We start from the raw sequence: 24,433 nt of genomic DNA, 5'->3' as shown, positions 1-24,433 counted from the left end.
AAATCTGATAAGAAATTGTTTGTTTTTCCATACTCTTTTGCTATTAGGTGATTTGGGCTCTTGGGATCTGCTCGTTTGCCTGTCTTCTGGGAAAGCTGGTGGAAAACCTTGCATATCCAGGGAAGACATGTGCCAGTTAGGTTTGCATCAAAAGGTAAACATTCTTTTTCAAAATGTGCACAGATTTTATCAGATCTATGAACATTAACACCAGTACTTCCTGGTCCATAATGTTGAAAAAAAAAAGTATTGAAAAACTGGAACCGTTGAATCTTTGGAGAAAGTTTCAATGGCCATGCGTTATACACTTTACCATAAATTTTCACCATTTGGGTTTGATAAGATCCCCTTCAACTTCAGCTGCTAACAATGAGGATCCAGTTTTAGCTAGTGGGACCCAAAACTTGACCTTGAAATACATAGCCCATGGAGTGTTGCTTACCCTGGCCACCTGTTCATCCAAAGTAGTAAAAATTTTATTTACTAGATCCCTATTTTGACTTTTCAAACTTAAATTGATATCCTGAATTATAACAAATTTATATAGTTTTTATTAACTTTTAAAATTGACATCCTATATCTACTATCGTGTGTAAACTTTTACAAATGCTTCTAGAAAAATTAACTAAAAATTATCAGATGCCTACAATGTGCTAGTCACCGTGCTGGAAAATTTGCATATGCTCTATTTTTGGTAACTTTAACAAATCTGTGAGAAAAGTGTCAAAACCAATAGCTATTTTTCAATAGTAAAAGAGTACTATAGTAGCTACCGTGATCATTTGATATTTCTGCAATTGACAGTTGTGATCACTCCTTCTTCCTTCTAACTCTTTCCTCCCTTGACCCTTAGACTGAGCACATTCTTTCGCTTCTTCTTGTACATCTTTGGCCATCCTTTCTGTGTCCTTCAGAGCCACCTTTTCTCTGTCCATTCTTTAAATGCCTCTGTTCCCCAGCACCACCCCTAACGTTTCACCTACCATTTGTAATTGATGACTCCCAAATCTACATCTAAAGTTCAAAGCAGTTTCCCATGCTTCAGGCTTGCGTGTGTAACTACCCACTGAGCATCTCCACTTAGACGTCACATAGGACCTCAGACTCAATGTAGAGAAAATGAATTCATTATTTTCCCTGGTAAACTCACATCTGTGCTTGCATTTAGAAGCTCTGCAGAATTGCTCTGCTGTTCATGAGCGTGATTAACCACTCTGTCACTTCCTAATATAGAAATCTGGCCTTCACCTTTGAGCCCTTCCTCTCTCTTGTCATCTGCATTCTATCAATCATGAATACTAAGGAATTTAACTTCTAAATAGTTCTCAAATATCTTACCTACTCTCCGTTCTTACTACCTTTATCCTGGTCAGACAGTCACCATGTATAACCAGGACCATTGCTGAATCCTCCTCACTGATTTTTCTGAAGCAAGTGTTTTGCTCCTGAAATCCATCGGGCTCTCAGTTATCAGAGTGAAAACTAGAAAATGATGAATTAACTGGGTTACTCCTGTGCTTAAAATCTTGCATGGCTTCCCATCAGCTACAGGATAAAGTCGACAATATTTGCTGTGTGTATCAGTCAACCTCCCAGCAGGAAACAAATGCCATACTCCAAAGGATTTAACTGAAGAGAAACTAATGAAAGAGCTATTTACAGAGCTTTTGGCAGGATAAGAGAAACAAAAAAGATTAGAGGCACCCAGGGACCAGCAACATCATAAGGTTTTACCACCCTTGGTCTGAAGAAAGGTGCGTACAATAGAAGGAATTGTATAGCAAAACCAAATAAGAGCCGGAGCCAAGAAAGAGGGATCTGTGGAAAGGAGCTATAAACATAGGGGAATGTAGCCATTGCCAAATCATAGCCCTGTAGACAGGAAGCCAGGAAGATAAGTATTCAGCCTCTCTCTACTCCCACCTTCCAATCTCTTGCCAAGGCCTCCTCCTGAGAACAATTCTAAGTGCTTACATATTTGTTTATATACGTTCTTTACATATGAAGAGACTGAAGCACAGAGAGATTTAAGAAAATTACTTAAGTCCTCCTAGCTAATAAATGAAGCATCTAGGATTCAAACTCTGGAAGTCTGACTTTAAATTCTGTGTTCTTAACCATATCACTATAGAGCCTTTCTAAATAAATATTTAGCTGCTGCACTTAAAACCTATTCTAATGAATATTCTTAAAGAATATACAAATTCTAAATGATACATTTAGATAACTATCACTTTGGAGCATGAATAATTTGAAGTTTTGTGAACCATGACTTATTTATGTAAACATAAATATTCAAAACAGAAATTGCTTCAGATTTGTTGGGTATGTGTTAGGATTGTTAATGACCTTAGAATGAACAAAGAAAGGGCACCTGCTCAGATGAGGATTACTCACCTCTTCAGAGCTTTGGAATTTAAGTGCTTAATGAAAATGATCTTAAGGTCTGTTATAGATGATGAATGACCAGGAGTCTCTCTAGCCAGGAGGAAAGTAACAGGAATTTAAAACTGTATTGGTCTGTGTGATGCTGAAAGTGAAGCAAGGTCCACTATTTGGGGTGACACTAAGTTTAGTAAGTGGGGCTCTGTCTCACCTCTAACAGGTCCTGGTATTTCAAGAGCAGAGAAATTCGTTTTTAGTTCTGAATGTGTGTAGGATTAGCAGTCCCTGAATCTGGGATGCTGTTTTTAGTACTTGGAGCACTGAGAACTACTGAAATGGCTCTTATTTTACAGTGTGCTAGGACATTTTCAGGTGACCGTGATGGAGTGATAATTACCTGGGAGAGACATGGATGATAATAAGACTTTTTTCTTTCATTAGCTGGTTCCCTTCTTGCCATTAATTCTCTTCATTATGGATGACACTGAACAGCTTTCAGAGAAGGTCTGATTTTTGATAAAAGATGTGAACATCTGTACAGATCTAATGAAGAAAAAGGACAGTTCCCTAAGACACAATGTGACATGTGTGTCACTCTCAATGTTCATGAGTGACCAAAAAAAATTTTTTCCCTGGGTGCTTTCTTACACTTTATATAAATAGCTCATCTCAAATGTCTACTTCCCTTAATGAGTTAATGGTATTACTGTAGTTTTAGTTTTTTTGAGTTATAAACACTTTCTGAATGTTTATAATTAACATCATACTGTTGCTCTTATTAATGAAATATGTCTCAAAATAAGAATGATTTTTTTTTTACTTTTGCTTCTGACGGTATGTAATGAAAACAATTTAGATTACCACAGAGTAGGACTAAAATATTTTTAAATGCACATTTCCTTTCTCCCAGTTTGATCTCAGAAATATTCTAGGGCCCAAATGTCATTATCATTTTTTATATGCATTCTAATCCTTTCAAAGATACAGAAGCTTCTGTGCCAAGAAAAACAGCTGTCTATATAAAATATACATGCGCACACTTGCACGCACACACACACACACACACACACACACATATAAAGCATTCAAACCCAGTACAAAATCGGTATATATTAAAAATGACTGTTGGGGTGGTAATGATGTGTCAGTGTAGCTTCATCAATTGTAACAGATGTACCACTCTGGGGGAGATGTTGATAATGGGGGAGGCTGTGTGTGGGTCGGGGGGAGTGGGTATATGGGAAATCTCTGTACCTTCTGTTCAATTTTGCTGTGAACTTAAATTCTATTAAAAATAATTATTGCAGTATTAAGCTGGAGGAGCTCATCGTATAGAAGTCAGCTAATCCCAGTGAAAACTTCTTTATGTTCCACTTGATAATGATGCAAATCTTATATATTTTATGATGTACATAAAAATAAGAAAAAGCACTAGGATATTGAAGAACATTATTAGGTTTAACAATTAAAAAGTTAATTAAGAAAGTTAATATGTGTAATAAAGTTGATTTAGCACAGCGGTAGGACCCATAGCCTTGTATGTGTTTATTTTTTTGTGCCAAGTTATTTAGTTTAACTGCTTAGCTTGGTGCTCAGTTCCAGAGTAGAACAGAGACGATATTTCTAGTGTCACGTGTCACCATGGCCAGGTCATCTTCTTCCACTCTGTGAATTCCAAGGATGTGCTTTGGAGGAAAGAGCAGTGGAAGAGGTTATTGGGTAGGAGATGGGAAAGTGAGAGCAGTTGCTTCCTTTGGCTTGACTCTGGTTTTTTGAAGCAAATGCTTTGTTGACCCTGAGTCAGTTCATCGTTGTGACCCAAGGTCTCATGTGAAAAGTCATCTCTCTGATATGACACAACAACTACCCTTGTATCTGAAATCTGTGCGAGCTGTACTCTGTCTTTGCAGCATTTACACACATTCTTCTGGCCCGTTAGTTCAGTTACTGTTATCCATTTAACCAGGGCTCTGCTAGTCCTTTCAGTTTGTAGAGGTCAGGACGGCATACCAGGGATGCTCTAAACGTCTGCAAGGCCGGTACATTTACTCTGAGCCCTTCAAGAAGTGGGAGAAGGTTTTCAATAGGACCTGTGTCCATACACAGCCTTCACTACTGCTTACCTAATGCTGCTTCTTTTTCTTGGCCCTTCTATCGTTAAAGATTCTATTTAGTCAATAGCAAATGAGTGATTTTTTTCCTTAAGTGGAGGAAAATGGTTCAAGTTTATTGACTTTTAAACCTTTTCACAATCTAATTTAGAAAGGTTCTTTGTGTGTTAACAATAACAGCAAAACCCCCAAGCCTCTAGGATGGGTTCCCCAGACCTTTGCAATCATGCTCTGTCCCTCCCTCCAGCCTGTCTTAGACTGAACTGAAAACTTCAGGAGTTTATGAAAGCCCTTCTTCTTTTCCTACATTTAGACTCTAAAATTGATCACTTTTGAATTTGAGAAATGTAGACATTCCTAAAATCTAAAGTGTACTATACACTTTTCTCAATTCTCATATTCACAAGAGCGGATTCTGCTGAAGCCTGGGCTTTATTTATGCATGACCTGGGCTGAAGTTTACAGTTTGCTGAATAAACGGATAGAGTTAACAAAATTGCAAGGGTTAGAGAACTTTTAAACGATGAACTGTTTCAAAGCACTTTAAATGAATCCTTTTTTAAAAACTACAGCTTATGACTGAATTATTGAATTGATCAAAGCTTAGAGCAGAAGTGGTATTTAGAGACCCAAGGCTCTATTTTACAAATGGAGAAATTGAAAAGAAGTAAAGTGACGGGCTCAAGGTTCTGATTTTGTTACATGCCAGAAGTGGGACTACAGCCCATGTCTCTGGTTCTCTCTCTTTTCTCCAGCTGCAGCTGAGTTCTTTTTATCCAGTCAGGCCAGCCGGCCACAGTAAAGAAACTCTAATATGTTTTTAGGGTAGAGTGAATTAATTTGAAAGTAATCAATAATTGCTCAAAAATGAATCTGATTTTCAAGCTGATTTACACTGACTCTTTCTGTTGGTTTTAACGAGGCGTTACCATGTTTGGCATTATTTGGGGGATTTAGCTGAGAATAGCTAATCTGTCAATTCAGAAGAGGAGGGAATTAAGCTTGCTTGTATCTTTTCTTTAAAAATTGTAAGATATGTTTGAGTTTATGACAATATTTATGAAGCTTTCTAAGAACAAATTTTTGTTAAAATATAGTTTTGTGGTGACTGGGTTTTATACTCGAAAGCAGTAAATACCCTTCAGTATGAAGTGAAAACTATAAATGCTAACAGGTTTAGCATTGAATTACCACTAGATGTCCGTGATTCAAATCACTGAGGGCCTTTGGAACTTGGCAGTGTAGTTGACTTTGAGGAATGTTTAGTACTAGTTTTTGCCAAAGCAAAATGTGCAACTATCAAGTGAGTAGTGTTACTCTACTTGCCATAATGACATAAATTTTTCTCTAGCAAATTTCATGGCTTTGAAATATATCAAGGTTTTAACAAGTATTCCCCAATATTTTGAACATTTCTAAGGGCACGTTTTTATTTTATGTTATCAAATAAACCACTCTATTATTTTGGATTTTAATGTTGACTTACAGAGATTTGAAAGTAAGAGGTGGATGGTGTAGACAATGCTTCACATCTGTACCCTGTAGGCTGTTTGTATTTTCTTTGCTTTAGCAGAGAATGCCTAACTCACTAGAATCGTTTTTATTCCTTTCAGGTAAACATATTACCAGAAATACAACATCAGCTTTGCAGAAGGGAAGGATTATGTCAACTAATTAGAAGATTTCCAGGTAATCTTTCATTTGCTTCCTTATGCGTAAACCTGTGAGATATATAGGCTTCCTCAGCAGACACCGACTAAGGAGCTCTCAGATCAGCATACTAAGCTCCTTGGTTTATCAATTCCACTATCACAAATCTTCCAGAATCCACAAGGTTTTGCCAATGGGAGGACCTTGATAATAAGGAATAACACAAAACATTGATATTCTTTCTTTTAGATTTGCCTTCTAACTTTCTAGATGAATATTCCTTTTCTTCCTATGTATTTGTCTTCAAAATAATTGCTGCTTCATATTTAAAACAGTTATTATAGTACTTCTTAATTATACAAAACTTGAGGTTTTAAAAAAATGTATTTCTTTATGTTAAGTGATTCTGATCTTAACAATTTTGTTTCTTCTTTCTGAAGTTCTCTCAATTTGTCTTGACAACTTTAGAAATTTGGGACAAAAATTACCATCTCACTTCCTCGTAGAACCCCAGAGTGTAAAAAACACATCAGATGGCATATGAGTCTTCATAGATGAAATTATAGCCTACTTGAAAACCCATCAGTGAAAGAGTTCCTCACATTTCTAGTTTAAAACCCACTTAATGTTTAATAGTTATGCCCCTAGAAAGTATTGCACTATATAATTAAAATTTAAATCCACATAATTTAAATTATGTTTTTAAAAATTAATTTGTGTCTGAGTTGAATCAGAAAACTGGTATCTTAACCCATCAGCTTTTCCATGGGGTTTCTGCTTCTACATCAAACATTAACCACATTGACATATCCCATTATAAAGACTACAGTCTTCTATTGTCACTTACCAAGGATTAAAATAAAATAAATATAAATCAGCAATTAATCTTTCAATTTAAGATACTTGTTTAAAATAAATAATAGCTGTATAAACCTGGTTCTGCAGTTATCATTTTATATGACAGGTGTATTTGACTCCCTAATCTCTTTGTTTTGTTTTTGTAAACTTTAGTTGGATAGTTTTTTATTTTATAAAAAAAATAAGTAATGTTTTCGTGAGAAGCAAGTAAAATATTCCCATTAATGCATTATTAATAAGTATCTAGAAATCCTTTAATTAAGGCAATTTGAAAAACGTTTGTTTATGTTTTGACCAGAACTTACATACTTCTAAAGTATGTTTTTCTTTGTTGCTGTTTACATTTCAAAATGATTGATTAGCACTGGAGTTAGCAGAATAGAATCATAATAATGAAAATCTGTTTGTAGCCAGAAATGGATTACCAGTTTAAAAAAATTCCCCAAACAACTCTTACCTAAGTTTATATTTTGCTTCCATAAAGTTAAAAAGTTTTTTTTCTGTCTTTTTTGCCTTAAACATTTTTTTTTCTCAGGAACATCTGTAAGTTCCAGACACATGTAGTCCTTTCCCCACTCTGTCTAGTTTGTAATTTTCTATTTATCTCTGTGACTAACAAGGTAATTTCATGGAATATACAGCCTTTCTAATTGAATTATTTCTCCTGTAATGTTATCTTTCTGTAGCTGAAGATAATTTTCTTAGATGTGTAGCTTTAAAGCAATATGTCTACAACATTGTTTTCTGATATAAGCTTTATAAACAATAGCTTATGTTAGAGACTCTGGCAATGAATATACAGTATACACTATAAAATCAGTATTCACAAGATTAAAAAACACGTTATTTGTTGTGAATGCTGAATGTTTAATATTGAATACAGATTAGATAGCATCATGCCAGTACCTAAAGTTATTTTATAAAGCAAGGTGTTATTAAAAAGATAGTAAAACTAAACATAATACTATATACTTTAGCCATTTTATTTAAAGCCGAAGTGGCCCATACTGTTTTGAGCTGTGTTTCATTTAAAGACAGGCAAAACACAAATTTTGAAACCATAGATTTTTAGCTCTACCGCGTATTAGCTGTGTGAGTTAAATTTGGGGTTTGTTGGTTTTTGTTTTTGTTTTTTAATCTATATAGTGAGTAGAGTGAGACCCATTTCACAGATTTAATTTAAAAAATAAAGTGTAGCTACAGGTATGTCTATGTGTGTGTATAATTTTATTTGAAGAATGAAGCATATTACAATATATATGTATTATGTTACCTCCAAAATGGTAACTGGATGATCCTAGATTTGAAAAGTCCATTAACAGGCCTTTCAATATTTTCTCTCTTCATATGATTATCACTACAGTTTTATGTTTCTGTCAAAAACTGTGAGGAGTCTGAGATTTCACCTACTTCCAAGCTCACAAGTCTGCCTGCCACAGTTTCATGGGAGCTGGCAGAAGACAGGAGACTCCTGGGTCAGAGACAAATGACTTTATTGTTTGTAGCGATAGCAGCAGACAGATTATCAGCATTGACACTGGTTCACTGAATCCCAGCTCCAGCAGGGCAAGTGAAGAGGGCTATGAGGTGACACTTGTATACTAAGTGGTTTGCATTTCCAGAGCAGAACTCTGACCTTAGGGAGCTTGAATGTTCCTAATGGTCAGTGAGTATGCCTGCCCTTTGCCTCAGAGAGACACATTATTTTTGTTATACTGGACAAAAACTTCTCTTTGCTCTGGAGCGAGACACCATCTCTATCTTTCAAGGCTATCTGCTGCATAAATATCTTTGAAAAGATAGTTCAGAACAGATTGTCAGTGCCTCTGTTTGCAAACGATGCAAAAATGTGAAAGATGCATGGAGAAGTATCTCCTAACCATTTCAGAGAAGAATACCTGACAGGTTTTAGCTCTGAAGCTTAAACAATGTATAATTCAGAGCAAGATTTAAAGCCTGGTTGTGCTTCAGTTTTTTTATCTATAAAAATAAGACATTTGGCAGTGATCAATAATGGTGAGATTTCATGATTCCACCGTGCCTTTTTCCCATACAGACGCGCTCTCCCAGGCTTTATCTTGAGCAGTAGGTAGAGACAAGGATGCTATGAAAGGAGGGATGATCATCCTGATAAATCTGAGTGGGACCTTGCAAGTGTGGCAGGACAAGCAGAGTGTGGGCCAGATATATATGGGAGCGTTTGAAGACAGAGTGTCAGACTAAGACAGTCTGTTCCGTTCCCCAACCACACAGAGTGTACCTGCCATTAGACTTGGGACTCACATTGAAAGGCACAAATCCATGGAATTTTTACTGGCTAGCACAAAGGTTTATTTTTATCTTGCCATTTAATGCTTTGGTGTTTGAAATCAAATGTTTTCATTGGCCCAAACTTTTTGCTAATGGTTTTTGTTGCTTTTTATTGTTTGTTTTTTTTTGATAAAAAGTTTTTTTCCCCTATATTTGAAATATAAGTACAAAACAAAACATCACAGAAACTGTTTTACTTGGGTTGTTGTTTTTGTTCTCCTTTATGATATCCAAGAAGCCCTGGTTAGGAGTGTGCCAAAGTTTTGGCTATTACTCATTCTTTCCAGTAGTTTTATCTTAGTTCTGAGCACTGGCTTTTACATGAAATTTGAAATGTACCCAGACTCGTACTCAAAGATAGCATTTTGAACATTTTAGGATCTCTGGCCTCATCTTTTTAGTAATGTGAGTACATAAAAAAAGAAAAGGAAAATGATAAATAGGATTTACACATTCTGTTGTATTGAAACAAGTGTAGACTTTAAAAAATTATAGATATTTACAACCAAATATAAAATATATCTTTAAATAACATAATTGAACTTATTTTAAAATATTGACCAATAATAGCTTTTATCTCACATGGAACTGATGATTGTTTTTAAAATTCTAGGTCTAAAAAATTCTGTTTATCATATGATATCAGTGAAGTATTGTCAGGGAAGCAAATAGCCTAGCTTGAATTTAAACAAAGCAACATGGAAATTGTCAATGCTTAATACCATTTGAGGATTTTTATTGGTTTCATTTTTTCCTCTCCTCTGCTGTAAGGAATGTACTCCTTCAAACAAGAATGTGAGAAATGAGATTCCCAGTGTTAAAGGAAACTGGGGACTTACCTCTACGAGGCAATCAGGCAAACTTTCACAGCAGACCAGAGTTTGCTTATTCTCTGTGCTCTCTAATGCTGACACCCCCGCTATGTGTCCTCTGAATGCTCCTTCATGCTTATATCTTTCCAAAGTCTTCCACCTCTGTCCCACACATGATTATATCCTTTGTGCAAAACATTCTTTCCCCAAGTAAAACTCTCATCTTTTTAGTATGACTGACTTCAGCTAGGTAATAGCAGCAAGTAAGTTGATGGAACTAATTCAGACTAAATTACACCCTCACCCCAGTCATAAGCCTCTTAGATGTATTTGCATTTTTATAAAAGAAGCTTGCAAACCCAATGAATTTCTAATTGGTAGAATTTCTGGAAGCGCATTCAAATTCCCACTCAGTTCATCCAGTCCATTACCGAGACTATAGCCAGAGTGATCTTTTCCTCCATCTCTTTCAGAAATAAAACAAGTCTATTGGGCAGTTTGTCTACGGACTAAACAGTGAGGCCCAGGTAACTAGCCATCTGATGCTCTGACTCGAGCTGGGGATAGATTTTTAACTAGATCAGAAGTCACACACCCAAATGTTAACAAGAGCGTGGCATGTGACATAAAGAATTCATAACCAATACAGAAGCTTGAGAGACCAAATAACCCGCACATTTTCAGTATTTGGCTTGTCTTCAAATGTATAGACTCATTAACATAAGCCATTTGGGCTCCAAGAAGAGAAGAGGAGTTGGAGACATAGGAAAGTACAAGGCAGTATGACATAGCATCACCCAGATATACCTCAGCAGAGTGGCATTGCTGGAAACATAAAGTTCCCTCATGTTTCTCATCCCTGTTGAATTCAGTTACCACTAAGATTCAGATCCCATCTGGTGGCCTGGTCCTTCTCCTTCTACCTCTTTATTCCCGTACTTCTCTCCACTCCTTCTTCTTCGCACATGTTTGCATTTCTCTAAACCCTTGTTAACTCCACCTTCCATTTTCCTCACAAAGTGGTAACTTTGTTAATCCCTAAGAACAATGAAGCTGGGTGTTCTACTAAAACCTTAATCTCTGGAGTTGGGAGGGATTTGTTGGTGTCTCTCTGCCAGTCCTCCTTACTCCCATCTCTCAACATCCTGATCATTCAGAATATTCAATAAGAAAATCATCACCTTGGTTAACTTCTCCTGGAGACTTCAGATCTGCTATCATTCTTATCAGTTTTGATGTCCACACCAATGACCCTTTCATCATCACAGCTCTTTGATCTCATCAAATCCATGACCTTCCTTTCTCTGCACCTTCTGCCTCCCGCCTGTGTAGCCTTGCTGATTGATTAGTAACTCGCATCACAGACAACTGCATCCATCTTTGAGACTTTAAACTAATTTACCACTTTATAATCACTGTCTTTCTGGCTTTTTCACTCCTTCAATGCCTCTGAGCCTAGAATCTCAGATGTCACTTTCAGTACTCTTAATTCTGCTACTTTCTCCAAGGCCCTCAGCCATATTTGGCCATTAGAGAGCATGAATAGTGGTCAGTGGAGGTAGATTCTGTTTATCAAGCGTGATTCTGTTTTCAGGCATGAAAGGTCACAGAAATGTTCTTCTCTTTCTTTCCTGTATCCTGTTACGTTTTTTGGCCACCCATGAGAAGGAAAATAGAAATCAGATTTTAAAAATGATCAAACATGCATTTTTTTAATTCCTTTTCCCTTTCCCTTTTATTATGCTAGTGAGCCACATTCAACATGAAAAGAATAGAAAATACAGATAAGCAAAAAAAAATGTAAATTTAGTGAAGCTACATAATTTTCCATACTTTTCCTGTTCATGAACAATTTTTACATACTAGAGTACTATGCAATTCAAGTGTGAGCAAGTCGTGGCATGTTTATCTGTGGAAAACTATGAAGACCTTAAAAGTGATGGGAAGTAGGGGTAAAAGTGATGGAGGGACTTCCCTGACTGTCCACTGGTTAAGACTTTGCCTTCCAGTGCAGGGGGTGTGGGTTCAGTCCCTGGTCAGGGAGTTAAGATCCCACATGCCTTGCAGCCGAAAAACCAAAACATAAAACAGAAGGAGTATTGTAACAAATTAAATAAAGACTTTAAAAATGGTCCATATCAACAACAACAAAATCTTTAAAAAAAAATAATGGAGAGCTACATTTATTGGCATAGAAAAATATTCACACTATATTGTTGAGTTAAAAATAAAGAGGAGTAATCCCAATATATATATATATTACATATATTTTATATTAGTATATATTTTACCTATTCATACAATATCTATGTAAAATATATGTTAATAATATATTTTGTTTTAAAACTATATACTTACATATACACATATGTATATTAATTCATTTAGTCCTCACAATGTCTCCATGAGGGAGATATCATTATTATTCCTATTTATCTCAAGTGTAGAGAAATTAAGTAAAATTTTCAGTATCACACATCTAACAAATGGTATCTTCACATAGTCAGTATGAGTCTGGAGTCTGCTTTCTTAACCACTTCACTCCTCCAAACTCCTCCGGGTGGCATTCACGGCCTGCCACAGGCTGAGGTCCCTACATTTCTCCCTGGTCTCCTGTTGTCCCCCAACCTAACTCTCTGCTCAAGCCAAGTCCCGCCCTTCACTGTCCCTTCAACACCAGGCTTACTGCCCGCTCCTTTTCCTGCCTTTACCCTAATGACCTCATTTAACTTAACCATCTCTTTAAAGACGTTTTCTCCAAATACAGTCACATTCTGAGGTACTGGCGGTTAGGCCTTCAACATGAATTTTGAGGATTCAGCCCATAACAGCCAAGAAAGAGGCAGGGAACTGTGATTGGCAGTTCACCAGATCCATATGGTGAGAGGAGAACAGATCCCCAAAGGAAGAAAGATACTGGACAGATAAAAACAATGGATGTCTATTATTATAGGTTTTTCTGTTTTTGTTTTTGGTTTTTGCGGTACGCGGGCCTCTCACTGTTGTGGCCTCTCCCGCTGCGGAGCACAGGCGCTGGACGCGCAGGTTCAGTGGCCATGGCTCATGGGCCCAGCCGCTCCGCGGCATGTGGGATCTTCCCGGACCATAGCACGAACCCGTGTCCCCTGCATCGGCAGGCGGACTCTCAACCACTGCGCCACCAGGGAAGCCCTATTGTAGGTTTTTGATAAATATTTATTGATTGTTTATGATAAAGTCCATGCCATTCTTTAGGCAGAACGAACCATTCTGCCTAAATGATTCATTTTAAAGTAAGGGAATATTCATGTTTCCTTCTCTTTGTTACTTTCTACCATGAACCCCAGTTCTCACATGTTCTCAGACCTTTCTCTGCTCTCCAGAGCTAGCTAATATGAGTAATTATTTCGTTCTGCTCTACTTTCCTCTCTCAAGTATACCCTTTTTTTCATTCGATATACTTCAACCCAAAATACTAATTTTATGGATAACAATTTTAGACACCATTGCAGACCAGTCAGAATTTCATGGAGACTATTGAATCATGCAGATGCAGCAATCATCTACTGAGTCTGGCCTATCCATAAAACTGATCACTCTGCCTGTGAGCCATAAATCTCTAAATGGACTAATCACAGACACAATCAAATGGAGACTTTGAGAAAACGGTAGCATCGCCTTGCTTCATTTCCTTGAAAACGGGAAAAAATACTTGCTGCTTATTATAGCCTGTTAGTCGTAAACTACGTAATTCTTCTTTCCATTTGGCATATCTTAAGACTAAGAAGCAACCTTGTCGATGTGCCTGGCATATACACTGTGAACGTGCTTCCTGCCCGGCCACTGGCAAGACAGGAGGGAGGGTCAGTGGAGGCTGGTAGCACTGGGGTATGAGGATCAGTGGGAGCTTTGGGAGACTCACTTTTTCTTTGGGAGAAGCTAGATCGAGCTCAGTGACCCAAAGGTGCTTCTTGCTCTGGTGTTGCTCACGATGTTATACTTTGCACTTTGGGCATCAGGACAGTGTGAAAGGGACAACACGTCCATGTTCCAGTAATGGAGAGCAGCATAATGGCAGCTCCTTGACGTCTCGGAAGTTGTGCTAAAGACCGGCTGGCTGAGGAAGCTGATTGATCCCTCTGCTCTTTGGTTAAATGGCCCTGACCTTTTAAACTTGAACTGGTTTGGTGAATCTTTACATTTCTGGTTCATGACTTGTGTACCTCCTGCCATCATGTAGGTATATTTACTTATTTCACTTCGGGAGTTTGTTATCTTGTGCCAAACACTGGGACACATGAGGGGCAAGATTGCGTAGCACACTTGCAACAATGTGTGTGATTCTGATGATTAAATCTGATTTTCAGCAGACCATAGAGGAAGAGGTGATAAGAGAGATACTTACTTTTGTTGTCCAAATCTTTCCAGCAAGTCCCCATTTACTTATTTCTGTGCTAAACATAGTAGAGTAGCACTGTGTCTAAATGGCACCAAAACAACTTGTTAAAACATGAACAACTTTAAACAACGAAACTGAGTTCCCTTTGCATTACGTAATAAAAACTCAGTGAACTGTACTTGTACTTCATGGATTTGTTTACCCTGTTTGCCCAGCCTGCATCTATTAATCAATAGTTTATTCCTCGCTGTGTGTAGACACGTTCCGTGACTCAATATGTTGCCCTCTGAAATAAACTCTACCATATTTGTTTGCCTTTTCCTCAACGAAAACATTGCCCAAGCAGTGATTGTGATATTTTCCCCATACCACTTCTTCCTGAGCCACTGTATTTGCAACAGAAATACTAGCAGAGAATCTGAAATCTTGATAAGATGCCTCCCAAAAACATAACTTGCTTTAAAATAGATGAAAAACTTCTTGCAGAAATGGCCAAACTTTTTATTTTAAGCCATCAGGGGCTGCTTTATTTGGGGATTACAAGAGCTAGATTAAGAAGGGGGCAAAATGAAATCAAGTTCTAGAATCTAGCTGCTGAAGTGGTGAAAATTCATCCTGAAACTTACATACTTGCCTTGTTTTGTGAGTAAACTGAATAAGCAAAAGAGAACTATTCTATGATTTTGATTCATTTATTTCTGTATATATATACAGAGACAGAGAGAGACAGAGATTTTGGTGTTGGAGGATATAGTATGTTGAACTTCAAGAAAATCTCTTACCCAGTCTCCTTCTGGTGGTAGAGGTAGATACTGAACAGCAACAACAAAATTACAAGTGTTATGAAAGAAAAACAATGTTAGTAGATTTGCAGAGCTCATGGCTTGTTCATTCATTTTCATGGAACTCCAGGGCTGGGAGCTGACTTTTGATTTGCAGGATATCATTGATATCAGGAAATGAAAACCCGCTAAAGTGATGCATTTAGCCCTAAGGCACACAACTTCATAGAGTGTATGTTACATAACACATTTATTCGTGGGAAGATGATGCTTGTTGTGACTAGTCTCTTGAAGTTCTCATTGTAACCATAATAATTAATAATATGATTTATTAGGACTGATACATTTTAATAGGCATTTAGTGTCTTCCAGTCTGATAGATCCTATTGAAATATATATTGATAAAAACCAAAAATGGGATTTGCAGCAAGCTACAAAGTGAAATAATTCATTTCCCTAAATAGAATCTTAGAATCCTTCATCTGTAGTTGAAGTTATGATTAGAAAGGTTACGTATCTTGGCAGAAGTATAATTAACTGAATGAATGGGGTTGTTTTGGAAGATGCTTTACTCTTTGATGATGGGTTGGGTGTGCTTCTGTCTGGGAGAGACGCATAGACTCTATTATATGGTAAACCCCATTCAAATCCTGTGATTCACTGCTTCGATAACTTTTGGGACGATTTTCTTTAAACTTCTCTTAGCACCACCTAATGGTAAAAATGATATCATAGTCATAGCAGCAGTTACAGTCCCAGTGTTGATAGTCATTTCACAAGAAAATGTGTAGCTTATCAAAGGGTCAACCTACCCCTAAATAGACAAAAGTTGGTAATTCAGCCACGTTAACTGAGAAGGCCTTTTGAAGGACTCTCTTGCCTCATCCATTTCTGGGTGGGCTCATAAGTACTGGTAAGAATCCTAGCCTGAGGTCAGAAGAATTCTAACCTTCAACCTAGTAAAGGCGGAAGTCAGGAATCCTGTGGTCCCCGTATGAGGAGACCTGAATTCTAGTTCCACACAGCTACTAAGTATAGTGACATGACTCTGGGAAAAGTACTTGGTCCATTTGTGCCTCTTTTCTAGACTTGTAAGATAGGAACAATTATAGTGACCATTCTTTCCTCACAGAGTTGTCATGCAAATGCTTTATAGAAGAATATGTGTTCTAAATCTATAAAAGTAATATTAAGGTATTATTTCTATATTGCTCAAGATATCCATGAATTGATTCAGAGAGAAAAATTGAATGAGGCGTTCAGTTTTTCAGATTGACATAAAACTGTCACAACAATATATATTGTTCTTCTTTTTGGAGGCATGCTGATATGGAAAGAAAGCATATTGATGCCCAAGTATTTATCTAAAGTTAGAGGTTGAGTATAGATAGTCATCAAACACGATTAGTAGTAATTTTGTGTTTGTTTTACAAATAGATTGGGGCTTCATGATTTATGCCACAAGGTTATATTATAGATAAATTACCCTCAAATAATAACACATGGTAACATTAATTCTTTACTTATCATGTGTCAGACACTGTGTCAAGCCCTTTATCTACTTACTCTTTTAACCCTCTGTAACCATCTGTGGGGCAGATACTGATATGCCTTCTTTAGATAGAGGAATGAAAGCTCCAAGAACGTCTGAGCTACACAGCTGGAAAGGAGCAGATCCATATCTCAGGTACCATGCTATACCTCTTGTAACAAGCTTGAGCCACTATACTGTATTTTAAGCCTGTCCCTTACAATGCAAGAAAATAAGAAAGGAGCTATTTAAGAAAGCCTAATACCTGGGCCTAATGAGAAAGGGAACTTGTTTACCACTTTTATTATTATTAATCATCAATATTATTATTTGATCAACTAAAGTAATTCTTATAATTTCTTATTTATCATAATATTTACATATAAGGAGATATTAAGTGAATTTGCTGCAGGCAGGAGATTGTTTTGCTTTAGTCTTTTTTGTTTGTTTGTTTTAGTTTTTTAATAGGGAACTCAGTAACAGATGGGAATTGCCTACCCGGGGAGAGTCAGAAGCTCAGGTCCTCAGTGCTCACTGGCACTTTCTGGAGGGTCCTCTCTACCTTTCTTCTGTTACCGTTTTATCTGATGTGCCTACTCAGGCTCAGCTCCTTAAGCCATCCACAACCATTTTTAGGCAAAGTAGCAAATTTCACGGGACAAACCTCATACCGCAGCCGTATGCCTGGAGTTCGGGGCATCTCAGATGTGGGTGTAGCCACCAGCCTGAGGTCTGGGCCTCTGGAATGACAGTGACCACTTTGGGCCACGTGGAAGGACCAAGTATTAGTAGTCCTGGCTCTTCAAAGCTGCTCTTCTGACCTTTTTGGGAGGGCTTTTAGAATTCACTGGCTGTGCTGCCAAAAGGGTTTATAAAGCACCAATCTGGGGATGTGAAATTAATGAATGTAAGTAGAACAAAATTACGTTTTGTGGGTGATACATGATTTCTGTCAGAACAAGTAATTGCTTTGACCTGATGGCACATCTGCTGTTGGGTAGTGGCGAGTGCAGACTGAGCCCGGCTGCATATGTGTGGATCCCATCTTGACGTCTTAATAGCCCACTGTCCTTGGGCAAGTTTCTTACCTTCTCCATGCTTCAGTTTTCTGTCTGCAGTGTAGGGACAATAATGACTCTGCCTCCTGGGGTTGGTAGGAGGGTCGAAGGAGTTCATGCACTTAAAGTACTTGGAACAATGCCTCACACAGAGTCAGCAACCCTGGAACATTAAGTATTTAATAAGCATTTCCATAAATATTAGTTGCTTCAGTAAGTATTTCCATAAATATTCGTTGATAAGTACTAACCACTGCTCCTATCCATTTGGTGAGACCCATGTTTTTCAAGATTCACTAACCTGGGAATAAAGCTAGGATATATATATATTTTTTTAATGTCTTTATTGGAGTATAATTGCTTTACAATAGTGTGTTAGTTTCTGCTGTATAACAAAGTGAATCAGCTATACATATACATATATCCCCATATCCCCTCCCTCTTGCGTCTCCCTCCCACCCTCCCTACCCCACCCCTCTAGGTGATCAAAAAGCACCGAGCTGATTTCCCTGTGCGATGCAACTTAAAGCGAGGATCTTAAAATGGTCACAAAAACATTTCTTTGCCTCCACCTACACTCACTATCTTCAGGTCTCTTCATCTCAAAATCCTGCTTCCAATCACTTTTGGATCATCCTAAAGCAATCTTTTCATTCATTCCTATCAGACCTCACAGTCTTTTTGGATAAATTTATTTATTAATCTCTGGTGGATCTGGAAGGAACAAGCCCTAATGTAATGCCCTAACTTTGATTCAAAGGACAAATAAAAGGCAAGTACTTTATAGTGTAACAATTTGTAATCTAATATGTAAATGTTTAGGCATAATGACAGCATAAGGAGTAATGAAATAGTCAAATGCTCCCTCTTTTATTTGGAATCTCCATGAATGTGACAGGTACAAATTCAGATTGGTGCAGTTGGATCATAAGGAAACTAAGATTCCACGGGTCACATCGCTGTCGGTGAACAACTCTTGAGACAGTCACAAGCAAAACAAAGTATAGTGTTCCCTTGCTTGACTATGAAATCGCACTCCTGAAAAATTCAGGGTATGTTAAAACTGGGTAAAGTGCTTGGGGTTTATATATAAAATGGAGTCAAGCTCCAGGTTCAAATAATTACCAACAGGCTTTTCATCCACTTCAATGTCCAGTGAGACATTCAAAAGTGATATAGGGTGGGGGAGAATTTACTGTTTTGCACAGAGCGATATTCAACATAGTAACAGCTGTTGTGGTATGTGCCTTGGCCGATGAGAATGGATATCTCACTATTCAAACGGGCGCTGGACTCTGCACCTTACCAATACATTCCAAGTAAACATCAGCCTTATGCTACATAAGGCAGAGATCTGGGCTTTATAACCCTCATCTATTAAATTTCAGTAGCATTCTTGATCATTGTGATGGCCTCAAATGCCCCCTTTGTCTCAGAGGGTGTACCTTATGTGCTCATGAACACAATCCTCTTATACTCGATACCGTGTCCACTATTTTCTCCATTTCTGCTCTGGTGCCCTGTGGTCATCTACTGCCAATGTAACCGCTGGTCACACCCACCAAAGGTGTTCTGCCACTGGAGTGCCCCATGGCAGAGGCTGCTGCTGCACCTGCCATTGTCTGTGGTGTCCCATGCCCAGTGTAAGGGATCCTGAGGTTCACGCTGTGCCTGCTTCTCCTCTGGCTGCTGCTGAAACTGTTGGTGCCATGTCCCATGTACCAGTCACTGTCTTGTCCATTGGCTGGAAGTCTACCGGTATTCTCAGAAGCCTGAATAAGTCAACACTAAATTGATTCAGCAGTAAAAAATCAATAGTCAAAATCTTCCTTTATGTTATTTTTTTTCTATTGTATGTAATGTTACACTCTCACTAAAAAAAACATTCTTTCAGTATTGTTTTAGCTTCTGACCTAAAACCTGGAGTGGCAGTAAGGCCTGTGGAATATAGGAGCAACATACTAAAAGCTGCCCTTCTCTTTCATGTTGTCCTGTTATCCTTGGACTTCTCTTCCATCCACTCTTTTTTCTCTAGGACAGATTCCTTACTATTAGGCTTTACCCACCGTTCTTCCAGTCAGGGCCAGACATAGTGAACTCCTAGCTGGACACGGATTGGTGTCACACTAAAACTCCATCACACTGGTCAATAATAACCAGACAGCATTCTTGTCATCATTCATTGACCATAGGGTTTCAAAGAACAGCCAAAGTAGGTGTCTTGTCTTATCCTAGTTGAGGGGGTTGGGATGGTCGTGTTTAATATCATTGAGTTCTAACAATGTCACGACTGGACCTGAAATATTTCTGTTGAGCATATGGAAATAGGACTGCATTTATCCTTCAGATATAAAGCCATAGCTATTTATATTCTTGTGTTCCAAATATTGCAGAAGCGGGAATGTTTACTTTGTATCTAAATACAGAATTAAGAAAAAGAGAAAGATTATGTGGTTAAGTAAACTGATTATGCCTAATTTATCTTTTCGGTTCAGTATTTTGTAATGTTTCTGTTTCTAGATTCCTTCTCTCAGTCCTGTGTAGGTCATTCAGCAGCCAACTTTAGAAGAGCTTGTGTCATTTAAGAGAAAGAACTTTAAACTATATTCAAAGAGGACTACGAAAAGCAAAGATACCACCGGCAAAGTGATATTTAAAATTTTCCAGTTACATGAGTTATTGGTAAATCTACACGGGCTGTGCCACGAGCAAAACAATGTGCCAGGTGTACTCTGAGCTTTTAATTAAGAGAAATTTTACCTTTTGGACAGATTTTAATAGGGTATTTTGCTGTTTGTAAGCCATTGAAACAACGGTTTAAGCCATTCGTGGGTGAAAAGCCCTTAATTATGTAGAATATAGATCATGAGGGAAGCAAAACTGAAAAACAACCCCAAATCCTAGAGACTCATGTCAATTTGGAAAATTTCTAGTCGTGCCCCAATGTCACCTCAAGCCCCTAGAACTAATGGATTCTGTGAACGGTTTAAGTGATTTGGTAAATAAAAGCCAGATTTGGGGGACCGAAGAAAATGCTGAGTAAAGAGCAACATTCTCAGAGAAATCAGCTGTAGTGGTGAGTTGGAGGCCAGGTGAGTAGTTGTGAGGCAGCGAGCTGAAAACGTGAATCGCAAATCATTCCATGGATAATGGCGGCCATGAACCGTTGTCACTTTTCACTCTAGATCCATGAAATTGAATGCACAGCCCTTCTAATAGAAACTTAATGTACTTTTCTCTAAATCAGATTTTGCTCACCTGCCTGTGTCTGTATCACCCCCCCTGGCCCTGCCTCTTCCTCATAGCTATATGCCCCAGCAGCCAAGTGGCCCAAGGGACCTGACCTTGGCCCCAGGGGATTAAGCCAGGTGTGGCAGGGAGCTTAGGCAAAAATAGCCCCTCCGAGGGCTTCCCTGGTGGCGCAGTGGTTGAGAGTCCGCCTGCCGATGCAGGGGACACGGGTTCGTGCCCCGGTCCGGGAGGATCCCACGTGCCGCGGAGCGACTGGGTCCGTGAGCCATGGCCGCTGAGCCTGCGCGTCCGGAGCCTGTGCTCCGCAGCGGGAGAGGCCACAGCGGTGAGAGGCCCGCGTACCACACACAAAAAAAGGCCCCTCCGAGAGAATGCTGAGCATTAGGTTGTGTTAAGCAAACAAATAAATTAATTAAAACGCCCCCTCCAACAACAGCATGATTTACTGGTAAATAAGCCTTGAGGAGTAGTTTAAATTTTTTAATAGTTTTTTTGTTTCTTTGTTTCTGAGAGTAGAGCTGGGAACAATATGGCAGCCAAGGGGCAATTAGCCTTATTCAACACACAATGAAATTTCTGCAAAATTCTACTCTTACAACCCTCTTTTTCCCCTAGGCAACCCCCTCAGCTCACCAAAACACCATCCTGCACATCCGCTCTCCTCAATGGTCTCTTTGTCCACTTTCCTCTCTAACTCATTTATATAGATTTAAATATAAATTTATTTTTTCCCATACTTCAAACAACATTACGAAGATTTGGTTCCCATATAAGCATGTATCATTCTTTCTTAGAGAGGAAAAGAGGACCAAAGGAGCAGAAACCTCTACTTTGATAATTTTTCACTGTTACTTAGCCTTTTCCCCTTTTGACTTAAAACTAGCTTGAATTTTTTCCACTACTTACAATCCAAGCTTTTGATTCAGCTTCCATTGGCTGGGTCTACAGAGTCAAACTCTAGCAGAGAGCTTGATTGTTAACTCATGACTTTGAACCCCTGAGTGATGCCACAGCTTACAGAATTTTTTAAAGCCATGACTGCACATCCCTAAGTTATTGAAAATGACTGAGATATTATTGGATACCAGAGAATTATTTTCCCTAAGACATTTAGCGTATTTTGTAAGAAATAGCAAGATATAAATGACATTATCCACCACCCACCTATTTTAAGGCATCTAAGTAGCAGCTTAGACCTGGAAGTACAGTCTGGGATTGCAAGGACATGCAAACAAGTGGTGTTAACTGAGATAAAATGCTGATGTCAAGGGGTGGTGGTGTGATGAATTGGAAGATTGGGATTGACATATTTACACTAATATGTATAAAATGGATAACTAATAAGAGCTTGCTGTATAAAAAAATAAATGAAATTCAAAATAAAACCCCAAAACAAAAAGCTCTGTAGCTTGAGTTAGAGTGTGTTAAATCTCTGGAAAATAATATATGTATATAATATAAATATATGTTTATATAATATATTAAATAAATTATATATAAATTAGGTAATTTGTATATATACATATGTATACACATATGAACACATAATCTAAAAGTAACTTGTCTGTACAAAAGATGTGAGATGTATGAAGAAAATATGAAGAATATTCTTATAGAAAATATTTATTTGAATTTAATGTCCTGGCCTAAATTCTACCCAGAGTAGAGAGTTTAGGGAGAAAAAATTCAAGATTTTAATCACCTTATTAACATCTTTAAAGACCAACAGTTATTTAACACTTCAGATATGAAGACCCTTCCCTCCCTTGGCTCAGTTAGTTGGTTAATTCTTTAGTCATTTACAAGATACAAAATAGGCCAAACGTACCTGGCTACTGATGGGCTTACCCAGCTCAAGGTGAAACTGAAGCACCAATTCAGAAACTCTTGTCAGGCTCTGCTTGGCTTCTGACTTGCCCTTGGTGCCCTCATCTATGAGGAGTAGATTCCTGTGTCGCTCAGCCGAAACTGACATCCGCAGACTCCAGTCATATCACTGGTCAATTGGAGGGAAAGAACCTGAGGACAAAATGGTTCCGTAGGAACATGTTTGCTCAGTGTCATAACCAAAAATCTCTTCTGACATATTTCCATGTTTTTGACCTATTTCTGGCATTGGGATCTCTGGCCCTCATTAGATTTCATTTTGGCAATTGTCTCTAGTCTCTGAATGTTCTATATTTGTCTCACTCTTGGAGTCAGATATTATGAAAATATTGTTATTTTAAATATGTACTGGTTCACATATAATAAGTTTATTTGTAAATACTATAGAAGTGGAGAAGGAAATTGAAGGTGATACCATGTACCTTTTATTATACAAAAAATATAGAGTGAAAATTGAAAACGGAGTTGGTTCGTGAAGGTGCCATTAAAGAAGAGCTATGTTCATGCGTGTTTTCACTTAAAATAGGCTCAATGACTCACAGTGTTTGTGTCTTACATTTAAATTGAGATTGACTTGAATATACTTAAAAAAGAATTTGGAATCACTGTTACAAATTTCTAGTAAGTCATTTATTATTCTGATGTAAATGATATCAATAACATTTCATGGTTTACTCCAGAAAATGTTCCTGAGAAAAAGTTTAATATTAATAAAGTGATTAACTTATTTTTGCAGTGAGTGGGCTTAGACAGCTATTCTATTATCATATTTGTTGCACTCTAGGTACTAATGTTTGTGGGAGGTTGTGTTTCAAATTGTTATTAATGACGCTCATTAATTTATACCAAATTATTCATCTTTGGGCTTGCTGAAGTAGCCAAGTATTTTTTCTTTTCCTTTTCTTTTCCCCTGGAAAATTCATGTAGAAAAACATCAAAGCAAAATTAAGTTGCCATAAAGTAATAAAACAATCTTTCATGCTGCTTGATCATTGCAGTGAAATCATAGGGGCAAGAAATTGAAGTAGGAGTCTAGACATAGCTTTTATTACCAAGGAAAATGAGAATTCAAGGTTTTTACGTTGTCATGGTTAAAACATAGAGGAGTCCATGGGGAAAATTGTTTTTGTAGAATTGCATGACTTTGACACTTCCACTGAAAAAGAGCAGAAAGGAGGGCATTTATGACTTGCATTTACTGAGTGCTCAGTAAGTAAACAGTTGATTGATTGGTTAGTTGGTGGAAACTTTATGCAATGATTACACTTTGATTTTTCTAACCTTGTACATACACCTATTTTTTAAAAGTATCAATATGAGTGTTCGGAAATAAGTCATTATTGTTGGTCTTTACTTTTACACACTTCAAAAACCCACTAAATAATATTTTACAAAATAATGAAGCACTCTGGTTGAGGT

The 24,433-nt window shown here is 37.7% G+C and overlaps 1 protein-coding gene across 1 annotated transcript in view; it reads left to right on the top strand.

Annotated features, from left to right (window-relative positions):
• Nucleotides 1-24,433, top strand: part of CPED1 (cadherin like and PC-esterase domain containing 1) — a 294,480-nt gene that overhangs the window by 65,893 nt on the left and 204,154 nt on the right. Inside the window, exons 3-4 of the mRNA XM_032643898.1 lie at nucleotides 48-154; nucleotides 6,110-6,185. Of these exons, the coding sequence (XP_032499789.1) occupies nucleotides 48-154; nucleotides 6,110-6,185 (183 nt within the window). The remainder of the gene's footprint in view (nucleotides 1-47; nucleotides 155-6,109; nucleotides 6,186-24,433) is intronic.

The sequence above is a fragment of the Phocoena sinus genome, chromosome 9 (assembly GCF_008692025.1).
Source record: "Phocoena sinus isolate mPhoSin1 chromosome 9, mPhoSin1.pri, whole genome shotgun sequence".
Classification (NCBI taxonomy): Eukaryota; Metazoa; Chordata; class Mammalia; order Artiodactyla; family Phocoenidae; genus Phocoena; species Phocoena sinus.
Note: the sequence above shows the minus strand (reverse complement) of the source record. Positions and strands in the feature narration are given on the sequence as shown.